The sequence below is a fragment of the Coregonus clupeaformis genome, unplaced genomic scaffold (genome assembly GCF_020615455.1).
Source record: "Coregonus clupeaformis isolate EN_2021a unplaced genomic scaffold, ASM2061545v1 scaf0776, whole genome shotgun sequence".
Lineage (NCBI taxonomy): Eukaryota > Metazoa > Chordata > Actinopteri > Salmoniformes > Salmonidae > Coregonus > Coregonus clupeaformis.
Window position 1 is genome coordinate 32,566 of NW_025534231.1, and position 17,533 is coordinate 50,098.

At 42.6% G+C, this 17,533-nt stretch overlaps 2 protein-coding genes and 2 non-coding genes across 4 annotated transcripts; 1 reads left to right on the forward strand and 3 right to left on the reverse strand.

The window, feature by feature from the left end:
- Positions 1–1,398: 1,398 nt before the first annotated feature.
- On the reverse strand, positions 1,399–6,622 carry LOC121543181 (40S ribosomal protein S27). The gene is made up of 4 exons (XM_041852889.1): positions 6,516–6,622; positions 5,807–5,915; positions 5,051–5,161; positions 1,399–1,693 (listed from the first exon to the last, which is right to left on the reverse strand). Exons 1-4 carry the CDS (start codon positions 6,519–6,521, stop codon positions 1,665–1,667), a joined length of 255 nt encoding a protein of 84 aa, XP_041708823.1. The 5' UTR covers positions 6,522–6,622; the 3' UTR covers positions 1,399–1,664.
- LOC121543989 lies at positions 4,844–4,981 on the reverse strand. Its single transcript, XR_005996054.1, has one exon. It is a non-coding gene; the product is annotated as a small nucleolar RNA SNORA13 (small nucleolar RNA).
- LOC121543987 lies at positions 5,288–5,425 on the reverse strand. The gene has a single exon (XR_005996052.1). It is a non-coding gene; the product is annotated as a small nucleolar RNA SNORA13 (small nucleolar RNA).
- Positions 6,623–6,961: 339 nt separating the features above from the next.
- LOC121543179 (ras-related protein Rab-13) lies at positions 6,962–17,429 on the forward strand. Its single transcript, XM_041852888.2, has 7 exons — positions 6,962–7,660; positions 8,544–8,604; positions 10,815–10,875; positions 11,204–11,281; positions 14,378–14,467; positions 15,028–15,093; positions 15,328–17,429. Exons 1-7 carry the CDS (start codon positions 7,537–7,539, stop codon positions 15,445–15,447), a joined length of 600 nt encoding a protein of 199 aa, XP_041708822.1. The 5' UTR covers positions 6,962–7,536; the 3' UTR covers positions 15,448–17,429.
- Positions 17,430–17,533: the final 104 nt, after the last annotated feature.

Sequence of the window (17,533 nt, forward strand, 5' to 3'; positions counted from 1 at the left end):
CTGATATAGCCCACTGTATCCACACATCTGACCCTGTCTGAGTGTGTGTGTTCAGGTTCGACAGATCTGATTCGTCTACAATCTTCCTGGACTTCCATCTCATCCTGGTCTTTGCTGTGTTTGCAGTTATGGCCACTACTGCCACCTTATTCATAGGTAACTATCTAACCACCACCACCTTATTCATAGGTAACTATCTAACCACTCACCACCACTACCTTATTCATAGGTAACTAACCAATCACCACTACCTTATTCATAGGTAACTGTCTAACCACTCACAACCTTATTTATAGGTAACTAACCAATCACCACTACCTTATTCATAGGTAACTGTCTAACCACTCACCACCTTATTCATAGGTAACTGTCTAACCACTCACCACCTTATTCATAGGTAACTGTCTAACCACTCACCACCTTATTCATAGGTAACTGTCTAACCACTCACCACCTTATTCATAGGTAACTGTCTAACCACTCACCACCTTATTCATAGGTAACTGTCTGACCACTCACCACCTTATTCATAGGTAACTGTCTGACCACCACTACCTTATTCATAGGTAACTAACCACTCAATTGGTGATGTCTCCTGTGCAGCTGAATGTGACTGTTACTCCCTACTCCAGTGACAGTTAACTTCTGTATTTGTCAGTGTACAACTCCTGCATGCAGACGGTTCCTGTCCCTGTGGTCGGCCTGTACCCAAATACACCACCGAACACAGGTCAGTACGTTACCCTTTCCTATTATATTGGTGCATCAGGTAGCATAAATGATTTGTAAGCTTTATATCTGAGGTAATTGTTCTCCAGTGGACAGCAGCAGTCTTGGGGTTGTCTAAACTGGTGTGTGTGTGTTCCAGTGGCCCGCAGCAGGACGGTGCGTTTCTCTCCCTGGATCAGACCCTCGTCCCCAGATACAGAAAGGATCCTCCGCAGACGCAACTGGCTCTGGAGCACACGGTTACACTAACAGCCCTGTAAATTATCCATGTTAAAACCGTCAACTAAACATTTTCCTGCCAAACGTTGTCAGCGCATTGCGTTGGTCCATTTAAGGCACAGGTGTCAAATTCATTCCAGAGGGACGAGTGTCTGCGGATTCTCTCCTCCCTTGTACTTGATTGAATTAAGGTCACTGATTAGTAAGGAACTGTCCTCACCTGGTTGTCTAGGTCTTAATTGAAAGGGGAAAAACCAGCAGACCCTAGGCACCTCCATGGAATGAGTTTGACACCCCTGATTTAAGAACAGTGGAGCTCTAGGTAGAAGTTGTTCTCAGGCATAGATCTAGGACCAGCTTACCTTCCCCATATGACACCTTCATGTTGTTTTCTAATAATACAGTCAAACATATTTGACACCTGGATCAAAGACAGACAAGTAAACTGGATTCTTTAACGAAAAAACTAAACTTTATTAATAAGTGAGAAAGACCGGTGGAGGAGTGGTGTTACAGTGATGTCATTATGCCAGGGGACGTTTTCTCTCTACGCACACAAAGCAGAGCTCAACACCATCTTTCCTCTTCTTCAGTTTCATCTCGTTTCATCTCCACTTTTCCTCTCGCTTTGTCACTTCCTGAACAGGGTCACTGTGGGGTCAATCCCATCTCTCCTCCCTTGGTCTCTCGGTCCAACAAGGTCCATTGCTGAGAGACTAGTGCTGTTTTCTCCTGAATGAGCATCCTGGGTAAAGGAGGAAGAGGAGTTAGTTATGGTCCCAGACAGATTTCACTTTTATATGGTAGTGAGAGCTCCCAACAGGCTCCAGTAGGGAGAGTGAGGGGATCAAACTACTGTTGATTCTTAAGGCCAGACTGACAGCCTAGCGGGGAAGGCGATATGAGGATAACGGAGATGGAGGAAGGGAGAGAAATCCAGACAATGGACATGCAGGGATCATGTGAGGCGTCAAGTGTGTGCATTACATGCTGACCACACCACTCGCGTTGCAAAATAAATGCACACATACAGGTTATTCAATCAGTTTGTCTGCGTAGCCAGGCGCTAAAATAGAACTTGGTTCTATTTTTGATGCTTGACGTGCTGCAAGTCACATCGCTCCCATCTCCTCATTGGTTTTTAGGAACAAATACCCACGTGGGTGATTGAAATATTAACTGAGGTCCACACTCCAGTCCAGTTGGTGGTGGTAATGCACCTTAAAGTTGGTTGCCAACCGACATAAAAGTCCACAGAAGAAGACTACTGAAGGAGGAGAGATTCCTAGAAACTAACTAAGTTTCCCCTTTTATCTGTGGATTAATTGTCGGAGTAGAGAACACACGATTTTGTGTGACTCAAAATGGGAGAAAAATCTACAAAGATCCAGAAAAAAGGACCTTGTGCATTTCAGGTAAAATAACCCAATGTTTATATCCCAGGACAAATTAGCAAGCAACATCAAGCTAGCTAGCTAAATGTCCATGAATGTTTCGACCTGTCCCCAAATTAATATATACTGAACAAAAATATAAAAATGCAACATGCAACAATTTCAAAGATTTTACAGAGTTACAGTTCATATGAGGAAATCAGTCAAATGAAATAAAATCATTAGGCTCTAATCTATGGATTTCACAACTGGGAATACAGATATGCATCTGTTGGTCACAGATACGTAAAAAAATAATTTTAAAAAATGGACCTCAGGATCTCATGGTAATTCTGTGTATTTAAATTGCCATCGATAAAATGCAATTGTTTGTAGCTTATTCCTGCCCATACCATAACCCTACCGCCACCATGGGGCACTCTGTTCACAACGCTGACATCAGCAAACCGCTCACCAACACAACGCCATAGACGTGGTCTGCTGTTGTGAGGCCGATTGGATGTACTGCCAAATTCTCTAAAACGACTTTGGTAGAGAAATGAACGTTCAATTATCTGGCAACAGCTCTGGTGGACATTCCTGCAGTCAGCATGCCAATTGCACACTCCCTCAACTTCAGACATCTGTGGCATTGTGTTGTGTGACAAAACTGCACATTTGATTGGCCTTTCATTGTCCCCAGCACAAGGGGCAGCTGTGTAATGATCATGCTGTTGAATTAGCTTCTTGATATACCACACCTGTCAGGTGGATGGATTATCTTGGCAAAGGAGATATGCTCACTAACAGGGACTAAAAATGTGTGCACAACATTTGAGAGAAACGGTTTGTGTTTATGGAAAATTTCAGGGATTTTTATTTCAGCTCATGAAACATGGGACCAACACATGTCGCGTTTATATTTTTGTTCAGTGTAGTTGATTCAGAGTTTGTTTTGATATTTCAACCTGCGTGTCTTGGATCGCGTCTGGTGTGGACGTACAAAATCAACACGGTCTAGTCATGTTATGGACAGACATTCACTAGGAACTCATTGCATGCCAATATTGTCAATCATTAATACTATGTCAATATTGACCAACCGACTGGTGAGCCAGGAAGCGGTATATAGCACCTCTGCCACTAAGCTAACACAGGGAAAAGGTTCCACCTGGCAACAGCACAGATCATATCTTCAGCAATATGTTTAACATCAAAATGCAATACATATCGTATCGGCACTTCAAGTAAATATCCACCCATTTTGAATGGTATATTGTTTTTGTGCATCTCTGAGTGATGTTCTATCGATTCCATGGGTCATTTCATGTTTATCTGAGCCATTGCTGTTCAAGCAGGCAGAAATTTGGCTGGTATGATGTAGCATTGTGATAAAGCCGCTCTCACTACACTGGAAGTTAATAGGAATGACTTTTAGATCGCAAAAACGTCTATCATACACGTCAGATTTCAATACTGGCCGATGTCATAACGCGGGAGGTTGTCTTCTCTTGAATGAGCCATTGATCATAGTTTTGCAATTTTCCTACCTCGAAATGTGTAATTTAACAGAGGATCTAACACATTCCTCCTATTTGTCTGCTTCGTCAGTCCAGGGTACATTGCATGGTGCCGTTTTGAATGTCAGACTCCACTCCGAGGCACATCAATCTGCAGGTTGAAAATGGTGAGATTGTACTCCTAAATTGATAGTGCAGTTTGTTTAGGCGATTTTAACTAGCTACTTCATATGCTGATATTGACTTAGGTATTGTGTGTAGGTACGTTTGCTAGCTAGCTACCTACCTTCCTAGCCAGCAAGCCCATAGAGCATTGCATTGTGGATTTTGTAGTTGACTTGAGCTGCAACAGATTTCCACAATGATTTTCACGTTGCTACCAAGCATCTTTTAACGACAAAATGAAACATTTGTTCACAAAAAATATTGTCCTCACATAGTGTTATGTAGCACTGTAAATTATGAATGAGTGGTTTTGGGTGGATTTTTCCTTTAAGTATTGTGTGGTCCCTGGCAATTCCCAGCCCTACAAACACTGCCAACCGCTTTGAACTGTGGTGAACACAAACCAAGCCAGCTGAGCAGGTAAAGGGTCACACTTGAATTGGGGCTATTGAACAGCAATACATTAAATTATTTGGGTCATGGTCAGTAAAGTATGAAAAAACTACATTTTCAACTGGAAAACAAAAGGGTCTTTGACAAGTTCAGGTAAGCAACTTTTCCCCAAAACATTTGCCATCTCGTGCATGATCCTGACGAGTGGCAGATCAGACTATTACAACTCTCCCGAGTGGCGCAGTGGTCTAAGGCACTGCATCGCAGTGCTAGCTGTGCCACTAGAGATCCTGGCGCACAATTGGCCCAGCGTCGTCCAGGGTATGAAAAAAATAAAATAATAATAATGTATGCACTCACTAAGTCGCTCTGGATAAGAGCGTCTGCTAAATGACTAAAATGTAAACTAGAAACAGAACGGACAGTATTACTTCTGTATATTAAGTGTGTTCTTGCAGTCACAGTTTTTGAAAGGAATCAGTGGAGACTCCTTCCAAACAAAGACAACCAACAAGGTTACTGTATGCCTTGGTTGACACCTCATTCACTCTGGAGACAATGAATGGGCAACACATAAAGGCAACAATTATGTCCAACATCAGTATTTTTCCATCCTGGATACTCCGTGTGTGTGTGTGTGTAGTATAGTACCTTCTGTGAGGCGTGCTTTACCCCCTGTAGGTTGACACAGGACTGTGGAGCATCCGACACACAGGACGACGGTCTGGGCGTGACTGAACACTGTCGTGATCTTATAGCATCCTGTAGAGAGAACAGTTCAGACCCATCCAGAATATGAATTAACATTCGCCTCAAAATGTCCTAAACTCAACGACTTACTCGTGTTTTCTGTCCCAACAAATCACACATTATATTCTCCAATTACTGTTGTGTTCTTGCAATTGCAGTTATTGAAAGGAATCAGTGGAGACTCCTTCCAAACAAAGACAACCAACAAGGTTACTGTATGCCTTCGTTGACACCTCATTCACTCTGGAGACAATGAACGGGCAACACATAAAGGCAAGACGCTACACATCTCCCTAGAAACAAGTCAGTCTCCGTGATGAATCAATAACCACTATACTAGATTTACATTTAAGTAATTTAGCAGACGCTCTTATACAGAGTGACTTATAGTAGAGTGCATACATTTTCATACTGGTCCCCCATGGGAATCAAACCCACAACCCTGGCGTTTAAAGCACCATGCTCTACCAACTGAACCACATTGAGTTTCCATTAGCCATGCAAACTCTCTTTGGTGGACTGACCAGTTTTAATAAAGAAAGGCAAACCACATCCCTAGATAATAAACCAAGGTCAGTTTAGGTAACGTTTAGGGTGAGTTGATCCTAGATCTGTACCGGAGAGCCACTTCTAGCCAGGCTACAGGGAGACACTAACCTGGACATTTGACATCCATAAAATACGAGTTAGGGCTCTGTACAAGACGCTTCTTCTTGTGACTCCTCTTCTCCTCCTCGGAGGTTGGGTGCAACAGGTCCTTTGCGAGCTAAAGAAAAGAGAAACCAGAGGGTGGCCATCTTAGAAAATGCAGAAGAGGGTGTCCAATTGATAATCTAGCTAGTTAACAAGTTAAAACAATGTCCATACAGGAGACGTGTACATAAGATAAGTATCATCAAAAATATTTGACATGTCTGACAAATGTTCGTTGGGTAAACTCCTGGCTGGTAATTACAGTAGACTAGGCTATGCTAGTTACCGTTAGCTTGTTTGGCTAAAGCATGCGTAAGTCCACTATCAAACATAAGTCAATGAATGTGCATATCTAGTCAAAATGCATCGTGTACAAGCGCTGTCAAATGTTTATAAACAATCACTAAAACATCAAAGTAGTTAGCTAGCTACATGTCAGTCCATGCTTTCTATTGCATGTACGCCGCCATATTGCGTCAATTCAGCAAAGCCCATAGCACGCGCTTGGCCCGCAGTTCAAGATTGCATTAGCTATCCATTGCTAGACTAATCCTGTATATAAATAGATCGGAATATTAGCAAAGTTCTAATGCATCGATGGGTGTGGTCATATCCCGCCCAAACAAATTTCACAAACTGAAGCAAGGGTTATATAGCCTGTGTGGGCACTTACTGGCATCTTGGCGAGTTTGTAGCCGTAGCCGAAAAGAAGGATCAACCGGAAGTTGAAAGTTAATAAATGAACGAGGCTCGAGGTGCAGGGGCCGGAAGTGTTTTTGTCGCCATTACGTGTCAAGGAGGAGAGGCAAGGATGCCATGTTTGTGAGGTCAACTCTTCCTACCAAATTACACAGGCCTACACACAGAGAGGTTTTGTTCAGAGCCATCTTTAACTAGCCTACTGGTACATTTGATTTTGTTCGATTTCTCTCCCAGTGTGAGGGAGGGACCACTTGAAATGTGGTACTAAGGATACACGTTTACAGAGAAATTATGACATATTTCAGTAAAGGCCTTTGGTAAACGCAATTACATGGAGCTCTATATACACCTAAGAAACCACTGACTTTATTCATTTGGTCGAGCGCCCTCTGCTGTCTGTAAGCAGCATCGACTCTTTCTGCTGTCCCACTCCTGTCTGTTCTCTCCACTGTAATAACCGCGAACCTCTCCCTCTCTACGTAATCCTACATGAACTTCGACAGGAGAAAGTTTTTTTGGGCGAAAAGTTAGCCCTGTTTGTGTGGAATGGATGTATGTTGATCGGCCTTTGGAAGAAAAGAAAACTTGAAATTTTGGCTTGATAAATGGATTATAACAAAGTTTTGTGGCTCTGTAGAATTGTATAGCCCATTGCAGTGCAGCAAAGTTTGTTCCAACTTTCGTTTTTAACTTGTGTGGCGTTCTGTTTTATTTTTCTCGGAACAAGAAAGACATAGGGGGAGATCCGAATGTAATGGTGACAGTTTTTAAGGGAAAGGGAAAACAAGCGGATTTTATGCTAAAGAAAAGCTGAAAACTCTCCAGGAGAAATGAGAGCGTAATTTTGACCTGTGTGTATGTTGAGTAATACTTTAAGGCATTTGTTAACCTCTTAAGCGTTAAACATAAGGTTAAGAAAAACATTGGAAATTGTACTGGATTTGTAAAGAGTCATAGTTTCTGATCATTCACCAAAAACTTTGAAAAACATTATGGCGAAAAAGTACGACTTCCTTTTCAAATTATTACTCATCGGAGATAGTGGAGTTGGCAAAACATGTCTGATTATTCGATTTGCTGAGGACAACTTCAACTCAACCTACATATCAACTATCGGTATGTAGCCTAGCTCTACGATACCCCATTTAATCGGTTATAGCCTACTTTTTAATCGGCACAAAAATATTCAGCAACACTTTAAATTCGTCATTGCTGACATAGGTATCATTCTTTCAGCTACCATGTAATGCCAAGTTCTTATCACGTTCACCCCGCAGTTTTCTCACGTTTCCAGTTCTGCTGTGTTCATGTGTCTACACGTCTCTATCAAACTATATCTCAATCTGATATCCATATTGTAGTTCATCTACATTGTTGCTGTGCTGCTCTTGTTTCTATTCCTTCTCCATATCCCCCTCTCCCCTCCCTCACTTTACCCAGAGGGTCCACCCACCCCCATTCCTCCTATCTCTCCTATCTCTTTTCAGTCTCTCATTTTCAGAAGAATGGTGGTCGTCCCTTGGCATTCACAGCTTAAGTCCCCCTCTTCTCTGCCCTCTCTGTCTCTCTCTCTGCCCTCTCTTGCGCTTCCCTCTCTCTGCCCTCTCTATTTCTCTCTCTGCCCACTCTCTCTCTCTGACTGTCCCTGTCCTGCAGGAAACCCAGACAATAACAAACCCAGAGACACAGTGTGTGTGTGTGTGTGTGTATGTATGTGTGTGTGTGCTTGTGTGTGGTACATCACAGCAGAATGGGGCAGAGATAGACAGTCTTTACTATCCCAGTGAAAGTTTGATGAATTGAGAATGCCTGTCTCCCCCTCCATGCATGGCAAAAGGGTTTAATTGGCATGACCTATATTTGCTGCTATGCCAGTGCTGTGTGAGTGTGTGTGTGTGTGTGTGTGTGAGGGAATTTAACTCATTGTCTTCCCTCCCTTCCTGTCGACCTCCTCCCTCCCTCCCCCTCTCTCTGTGTCATCCTCCCATCCTTTCTTCAGGCATCGACTTTAAAGTAAAGACGATAGACGTGGAGGGAAAGAAAGTCAAACTGCAAGTCTGGTAAGAGAAGAGGACCCTGGCAAAGAATGAATGAAATGTCCATTTAGGCCTACTGTTTGCTGCTCTCAAAAGTGATGATAGTTATCGGACCAACACACAGTTTTTATTCAACTCCTGTGTGTTTTGGACGTGTGTCTACTTCTCTTTCTCAGAGGAAAGAGGAACCTCCCTTTTTACCAAAATAACCAACCGTTTATGACAGGGTTTACTGTCCAAATGTCACTCAAAGGGCCACCACACACTGATTGTAGTACCTTAGGAATGCAATATTTCTATGTTGCATTCAAGGCTCTGTGCAGGCCAGTCAAGTTCTTCCACACCGATCTCGACAAACCATTTCTGTATGGACCTCGCTTTGTACACGGGGGAATTGTCATGCTGAAACAGGAAAGGGCCTTCCCCAAACTGTTGCTACAAAGTTGGAAGCACAGAATTGTCTAGAATGTCATTGTATGCTGTAGCGTTAAGATTTCCCTACACTGGAACTAAGAGGCCTAGCCCGAACCATGAAAAACAGCCCCAGACCATTATTCCTCCTCCACCAAAATGTACAGTTGGTACTATGCATTGGGGCAGGTAGCATTCTCCTGGCATCTGACAAACCTAGATTAGTCCGTCGGACTGCCAGATGGTGAAGCGTGATTCATCACTCCAGAGAACACGTTTCCACTGCTCCAGAGCCCAATGGCGGCGAGCTTTACACCACTCCAGCCGACGCTTGGCACTGCGCATGGTGATCTTAGGCTTGTGTGAGTCTGTTCGGGCATGGAAACCCATTTCATTAAGCTCCCAATGAACAGTTATTGTGCTGACTTGGTAGTGAGCTTGTGTGGGCTACCACTTTGCAGCTGAGCCGTTGTTGCTCCTAGATGTTTCCACTTCACAATAACAGCACTTACAGTTGGCCGGGGCAGCTCTAGCAGGGCAGAAATTGGATGAACTGACTTGTTGGAAAGGTTGCATCCTATGATGGTGCCACGTTGAAAGTCACTGAGCTCTTCAGTAAGGCCATTCTACTGCTAATGTTTGTCTATGGAGATTGCATGGCTGTGTGTTCGATTTTATACACCTGTCAGCAACGGTTGTGTCTGAAATAGCTGAATCCACTAATTTGAAGGGGTGTCCACATACTTTTATATATATATATAGTGCATATCTGGCATATGTCACTGAGTACACTGAGATATTGACTGTCCCGGCAGGGCCTTTGGCTTAGATTTCACCTATGTTTTATCTGTCAGTGAGTGCCAGTGAGTTATCATAAAGCCAGACATGAAGTCTGAAGCAGCCATAAAGACTTTATTGAACTGGCATAAAACATATGCATGTCTCATATCTCTGTGGATTTCACACCCCTGGTAGATGTTGTCCTTTGACACAGATCTAGGATCAGGTTAACCTCCCCAAATCCTGACCTAAGCCATTAGGGGGGGATATGCCATACTGACCATCACAGGAGGCTGCTGAGGCCGGAACGGCGCAAATGGAAGGGCATCAAACACCTGGAAACCATGTGTTTGATGTATTTGTTACCATTCCACCAATTCCGTTCCAGTCATTAGAACGAGCCCGTTCTCCCCAATTAAGGTGCCACCAACCTCCTGTGCTGACCATAGCTCAGTGTGTAGGTGGGGAACTTCAACGTTCTGTGCTATGAGAACATTAGCGTGACCATAGCTTAATGTTTTCGTAGTAGCGTGGATAAATGATGTGCTGGAACACTCACATGTGTATAGGCTGTATCTCTCCAGATAAGTATGTATAGACAGTGTACTCTTTGAATTGGGTGCTGCATTAGAAAAAAAGGTACTGTGTAGAGAAAGAACAGCCACCAACTGCCAACACAGACAAATCAGCAGTAGGTTCAGTGCTTACTACAAATGTATGATCTTAATTTGACCACTCTTTTGTTGCTGAGAATTTCCCTGCAAAGCATGAAATGCAAATTTGTAGTGTATTTCAGTTTTAAAAAGGGTTCTAAAATGTGTAATTTCTGACTTGATTTGCCCTTATGGAAAATGTTTCAACCCCTACAAAAATGTACATGAATTATAATCCACATAATAATTCACATTTCCTGTTGATGCAGGATTATTTTCCTGCTGTAGCAAACTGGCTCAAATTAAGATCCTTCATCTGTACTCCAGGGTGTTCAGTGAGCTACTTTTGGAAGGAGGTGAAACATTTTCCCTAATGTATTGTGTTTCCAGGGACACAGCAGGGCAGGAGAGGTTTAAGACCATCACTACAGCCTACTACAGAGGAGCTATGGTGAGTCTCTCTCTCTCTCTGGCTCTCTCTCTCTCTCTCTCGCTCTCGCTCTCAATCACAATCAGATCACAAGGCATTTAATCATCTATACCGGTCTAAAACTGTGGGCACAATCAGAATGTGGACAAGATCAGGACAAAGGCTGCATCTTAGCACCAGGCATAAACAGGGCTTCTCTCTCACTTCACCTTTGTAGATATGAGAGAACATGATGGATGTATGATTATGGCTGAAACTATTAGTATCATATTGCTTACATCCATCAGGTTGATTTGGAATTGCACAATGTTTTTTTTTTGTCTGACTCATGTCTCCTGTGATCTCTCAGGGCATCATCCTGGTGTATGACATCACAGACGAGAAGTCCTACGAGAACATTCAGAACTGGATGAAGAGCATCAAGGAGGTGAGAGGGAAAACAAAATACAGACTGAGTGTTGTGAAAGAGGGAAGGGACAAGACATGACACAGGCCAGAAGGAATCTGAGAGGGCAGCATTTTCTCAGGCCCCTAGGAAGGATTTGAAACAATAAAATACCTGAGACATGAGTAACACTACCAGAGGGTCTCATACCACTGTTTCCTTATTCTGTGGTCAGTGATGGATGACTTTTAGAAAAGCATGAGGTGCAGACATGATGTAGCTGCCTCTCCACTGACATTGGAGGCACAGTCCTAGTCCTGAAGAAGAGCTTTGAACCAAAACGATCTCATTATAGAAACATGTTAACATTCTTTAGATGAATCAACCATTATGCACAGTGACATCAAACAACCCCTAGACCAGGGGTGTCAAACTCATTTTAGCTCAGGGGCCACATGGAGGAAAATCTATTCCCAAGTGGGCCGGACTGGTAAAATCATGGTATATATAACTTAAAAACAACAACTTCAGATTGTTTTCATTGTTTTAATACGATCAACATAAAACATAAAGCTGGAGCCTGAGGACAGTGTGTCCAAAATAGTACAAGCACAACATCACTATTAATCATAAAACACCTCAAGTTTATTTGAACATTCTAAAGAAAAAGAACACACAAAACACACAATGCCTCAGTGATTCACAGAACTGTTTCACAGATCACAGAACTATATCAGGGTGTCATTTCTCAGGCAGAAATGTAGATAAAAAGAATGAAATCCTGTTCCCCAAACAAGTGCAAGAACCACAGAGTCAAGAATAGGTTAAATATATAAATAAAATAAAATCAATTAAAAACAACATCAACATAAAAACATATAAACATAAAGCTGGAGCCTGAGGACAGTGTGTCCAAAAGCACAACATCACTATTAATCATAAAACACCTCAAGTTATTTGAAAATTCTGAGGACAAAGAACACACAAACACACAATGCCTCAGTGATTCACATAAGTATATCACAGATCACAGAACTATATCAGGGTGTCTCATGCAGCACTTTAAGTGGGGTTGCATAGTTTATTTGACTCCTGATACCTGGCATCTTTTAGCTTTCACCAGCGCATCAATATCAGGCGTCACATCCTGGGTGGCAGCCAACTTCAGGATGTGATTCAAGTGCTTGTGCGTGAGCCTTGAGCGCAGCTTTGTTTTATTTATGCTCATTACAGAGAAAACTTGCTCACAAAGATATGTGGTTCCAAACATACACAACAGTTTTGCAGCGAGGGTTGTCAAGTTGGGGTAATCTGGCAAGAGATTCTGATAAAATGTGTCCAAGCCAGCTGCGGCAAATTTGCCCTTCAAATCCGAGTCACACTGCAAGTCTATTATTTCAAGTTGGATGCTGACGGGCAGATCAGAGGGATTCACGGTGAATGGCGAGCAAAAAACGTTGAAGTCTTTCTCCCGTTCACCAAAAATCTGAAAGCGTTGCTCAAACTCCCGTAACAGTCCTGTTATTTTATCTTTGAACCGCTTCATGTCTGTCACATGTTGGGTCGCGCACACATTTTTCAGACAGGGGAAGTGAGCTGCATCACCACCGGCGAGTTGCGTCTCCACAACACCTGCTTTTTTCCCGATCATTGAGGGCGCACCATCTGTAGCCAGGCTGACAGTGCGGGACCAGTCCACTCCGACCCTGTCCAGCGCGCCGACGAGTGCGGTGAAAATATCAGCTGCTGTCGTTGTATCTGTCATCGGCACCAACTCCACGAACTCCTCGGTGATGGTCAATGTGTCATCAACTCCGTGGATGAAAATGGCCAGTTGTGCAACATCTGTAATGTCCGTGCTTTCATCAATTGCAACCGAAAACGCAATAAATGACTTTACTTTTTGCTTCAACTGGCTGTCCAAATCCACTGAAAGATCGGAAATCCTGTCTGCAACTGTGTTTCTTGTCAGGCTGATATTTGCAAAAGCCTGGCGCTTTTCAGGGCACACAATCTCCGCTGCCTTCATCATGCATGTTTTTACAAATTCACCCTCACTAAATGGTTTTGAAGCCACTGCGATTTCATTAGCAATGAGGTAGCTAGCTTTCACTGCAGCGTCACTGATGTCTCGGCTGTGAGTAAACACAGACTGCTGTTTCTTCAGACCCGCCAACAGTTCATTCACCTTCTCTCTTCTCCGCTGTCCTTGAAAGTTGTCATATTTGTCCGCATGAAGACTCACATAGTGGCGACAAAGGTTATATTCTTTCAGCACTGCAACATGCTGTGAACACACCAAACATACAGCTTTCCCATTCAATTCCGTGAATAAATAGGAGGATGACCATTTTTCTTGGAACACTCTGCACTCTGCGTCCACTTTTCTCTTTTTTGACAGAGACATATTGGGGCAATGAGGGTGCCAAAGCACATAATGTTAATAGTAGAAGCCGTAATAAATATCGCGGGCAAAACAAAGTAGCTCATCCAGACTGGCAGCACTTGCTTGACCTACTTGCTCTGCCCCGGTAAAACAGTTTGCTTGCTTAACACAATTGCTATTGCGCCATCCAGTGGACTCAATTGGAACAGCAGTTTATTTTATTGAAAAATTGCAGCGCATTTTTATACTTTACAAAATCATCTTGTGGGCCGGATTAAACCCGTTTGCGGGCCTGATCCGGCCCGCGGACCGGACGTTTGACACCCCTGCCCTAGACAGACAGTATTATGGAATGACTGCACAGGAAGTTATTCTGATTGACCAGACTTCTTATTGCCATCTATAAACCACAATAACAAGGGTTACATTGAGACTAGACGTTAGTCTGTTGTCTAAGGGGGTGCCTTTAGTGAATAAATGGGCATACAACTGCACTCCCAAAAACATGTTTAAATTTGTTTCATTTTGTTTGCATAGTGAACAAAAATAACAGTTCAAAGTTAACATTTTGAAATGTTCATGATTTCACATCTGAACCAAGAGTTAGACTTGGCTCCAATTTAGAGCTGAATTAAAGACTATCCAAGAGAGTGCTTGTCGAGGCAGAACTAAGGGCAGAAGATGAGAGGGATACATCATTGAAATATAAAATGGATGCAATGGATGCCAACTCCCTATCTTTTATCCCCCAGAATGCATCAGCGGGGGTCAGCCGGATGTTGCTAGCTAACAAGTGTGACATTGAGGCCAAGAGGAAGGTATCCAAGGAAACGGGGGAAAAGGTGAGCCTCTACAATTTTTATGATCATTGTTTTGATTAAGAAGTGTATGCTTTCAATGATATTGACACTGATGTGCAGATGTCGGAGTGATGGATGAATGAATGTATGGATCATTGAGGGATGGATGGATCATTGAGGGATGGATGGATGGATGGATGGTCAAATATTGTCCTGATGAAGGGAGGGAGAAGAGCAGAGGAAGCCACCTTAGACTATTGAGATTCACCCAGAGTGTTGCAGTTTCTCATGCTGCGTTCAAATCAACTGTGAGCTCGGAACTCGGAAATCTCAGACTTCCGACTTCAATGCGTTCAAAACAACTGGGAACTCAGAAAAAAAACGAGCTCCGACTGGGTAAAATCTATTTGAACAGTCATCCAACTCGGAATTCCAATTCGGGAACTCTCCGACTTTTCGGCCTGAAGATCACTGACGTCATGATTTGACCTCGTATTTTTCTGAGTTCCCAGTTGTTTTGAACGCGGCATAAACTCTGCTGATTAGGAGCGGGAGTGACATTATATCCTGCTGTAATTACGCTTGTGTTCTGTTGTTGACAGCTGGCAAAGGATCATGGGATCAGATTCTTTGAGACCAGCGCAAAGGCCAGCATCAATGTTGATGAGGTGAGATAAATATATGTTATTTTAGATATTACATTTATGTCATTTATTCAATCACAGAGTCTGTCTTTATCTGGTCCTTTATGATGCATTTCACATGGGGAATATGGGCGATATGTTGTCCTTTTCATACAGGTTACATGTGCCACATACCCTAATAATCCCCATACCCCCACTCTCCTACTGTTACCCTTTATCTGCCTCTCTCTCCCTCCACCTCTTCCTGCCTCTCTGTAGTCTTTTATGGCCTTGGCTCGAGATATTCTACTGAAGTCCAGCAAGAAGTCAGGCCCCACAGGTCGCGAGGTCAAAATCACCAACGCTGAGAAGAAATCCTCCAAATGTCTCCTACTGTAGAGGCAGAGCTGGCCTGTCCTGGCTGACTCTTCGTTACCTGAGGGAACTATCACATATAGGAACAATATTATTGCAAAGGAAAGGGTTTTAAAGGCGCAATCCACAAGTTCTCTGTCCCCTGTGGCAACAAGATCGATTTCAAACACTATATTGACTTGAGAAAAAATAAAAATGTATTAATTTACTACCCCCTCCCCTTTAAAAAGTGCTAACTACACTTTTTTAAACCAGAAACCGAATTTATGGATTGCACTTTTACTGACCATGTAACTATGTTGAGGTGGTCCAAGGTCATTTTACAGAGGAATATTCAATGGTTTGTTTAAAGAATAGGATGAACACCACCTTGATTTCATCCAAAACATGTTTTGTATCAACTGCCTTCAAATCTCCTGCAATGGCTTTGTTGTCATGGTGACTGACTGATTGACAGCCATGGTATGTTTACACTCCACCAGAGCCATACAGAGTTCAGCAAAATATCTTCAATGTTGGCTACACAAGTTCCATGAGACAGCATTCCAATATATTAATTCCTTCTAAAATGCACTGTTGAATTTGATTTTTTGGAACCAACATGGTGCACGCTCAAATTCTAAATCCCAAACCGAGTTTGCTGAACTCTGTAATCCCATGGCTCTGGACTTCACTCTATAGAGTAGTGGTACACATCTCCTTAATGGAACAAGAGTCTGCTGTGTTTAATTTTATCTCTCTATTTCAGAGGGATTATTTTTCCTTGATTAACCAGGAACATTAACAAGTGACCTTTCAGTGAAACTGCCAAACATATTGCTGCTTCTTGATTGAACAGTTGATTGGTAACTACTACTATAATGGCGGCCCTAGAGGACCTGAGTTGTGCACCGCTGCCATAGAATCACTTTTCAATGTCATAGCCAAAGAATTAGAATTATGACAACATGCAGACATTCCTTTCCATTCATTTTATTTCTATGGTCATAGCAGCGCATAGCTGTTTAGGCGTAGCACAGGGGGCATTCTAGAGAGTGACAGGAATTTAGATCTACATGCTGTATCTATGGTGATGGTACATTATGCTCTTAAAGGGATAGTTCAACCTGAATTCTAATTTTGTTTGATTTTTCCACACTACGTAAAGATGAGTGATCTGGGTTGTGCCTGTTGTAAACTATTCTTCTACTACATAAAGTGTTGTACATGGATGGACTGAGGATGTGGAAGAGAGAGACAGAGAAGTGCAATATGTGAGGAGTGGAGTGATGAGAGAATGATGGATGGATGAAGCAAGGGAGTAAGAAGATAAGATGAGTAAAGCAAGTGTCATAGAGACAGGGATGGAATGATGCTGATGAGAGTTAGAAATAGAGGGATGAGATGTTCTCTTTTTTTAGTGATAAACATACTGACCTTTTCTGATCTGATAGACAAATGGACCTTTTATCTGATGCACCTGTTCAACAGCTTTGGCAAAAATGAAACACCCTCCCTTCCTCTTTCAGACATAGACCAGGGCCCTGATCCAATGCACCCCTGGAGGTAATCACTGATGTACTACTGGATATATTTGCAAATATATCTCTCCCTATATCATAAACTGTACTGTGATTGGACAAGACTTCCACCTCGATGCTCTCACCAATCCAAACGTGTCAGATCAGTAATTACTCTGAAGGAATGATGTAACTGCCCATGCCAGACACTACATAATCACTACTGTGCCAGTAAGCTTATCTGTCTATGGGTTCATTTCAATACTCTAAAGTGGCTTCCTCTGGGAAGAAGACGAGGGGAAGAAGCCACTCCAGACTATTGAGATGATGCACCCTGTGTGTTTTTTACTCTGATATCTCATTGTTCCCTCCCTCACCTTTCCTCTTTTCCTTCCACACATGTTCACCCTATCAAACCTTCCTTGTCTGATCAATTATCTTATGACCAATGTATATCATTTCACATACACGCTGCTTAGCCTATTCAATAAAATACCCTTCTATTTTCTATGCCTATGCTTACATTTCCTCAGAGTGAATTGCATTTTGGTGCATCACTCTGTTGTCTGTCCCACTAAAATAACGAGTGTATCTCAGCTTACAGTAATCAG

Excerpts from the sequence above, each read along its gene's own strand:
- LOC121543179 (XM_041852888.2), top strand. The coding sequence starts at position 7,537 with ATGGCGAAAAAGTACGACTTCCTTTTCAAATTATTACTCATCGGAGAT. Across the intron at positions 8,605-10,814 it reads AAAGTCAAACTGCAAGTCTG|GGACACAGCAGGGCAGGAGA; the intron begins GTAAGAGAAGAG and ends TTGTGTTTCCAG. Across the intron at positions 14,468-15,027 it reads CCAAGGAAACGGGGGAAAAG|CTGGCAAAGGATCATGGGAT; the intron begins GTGAGCCTCTAC and ends TGTTGTTGACAG.
- LOC121543181 (XM_041852889.1), bottom strand. Across the intron at positions 5,162-5,806 it reads TATGGATGTCAAATGTCCAG|GATGCTATAAGATCACGACA; the intron begins GTTAGTGTCTCC and ends TTCTCTCTACAG. Across the intron at positions 1,694-5,050 it reads TAAAGCACGCCTCACAGAAG|GATGCTCATTCAGGAGAAAA; the intron begins GTACTATACTAC and ends TCCTTTACCCAG.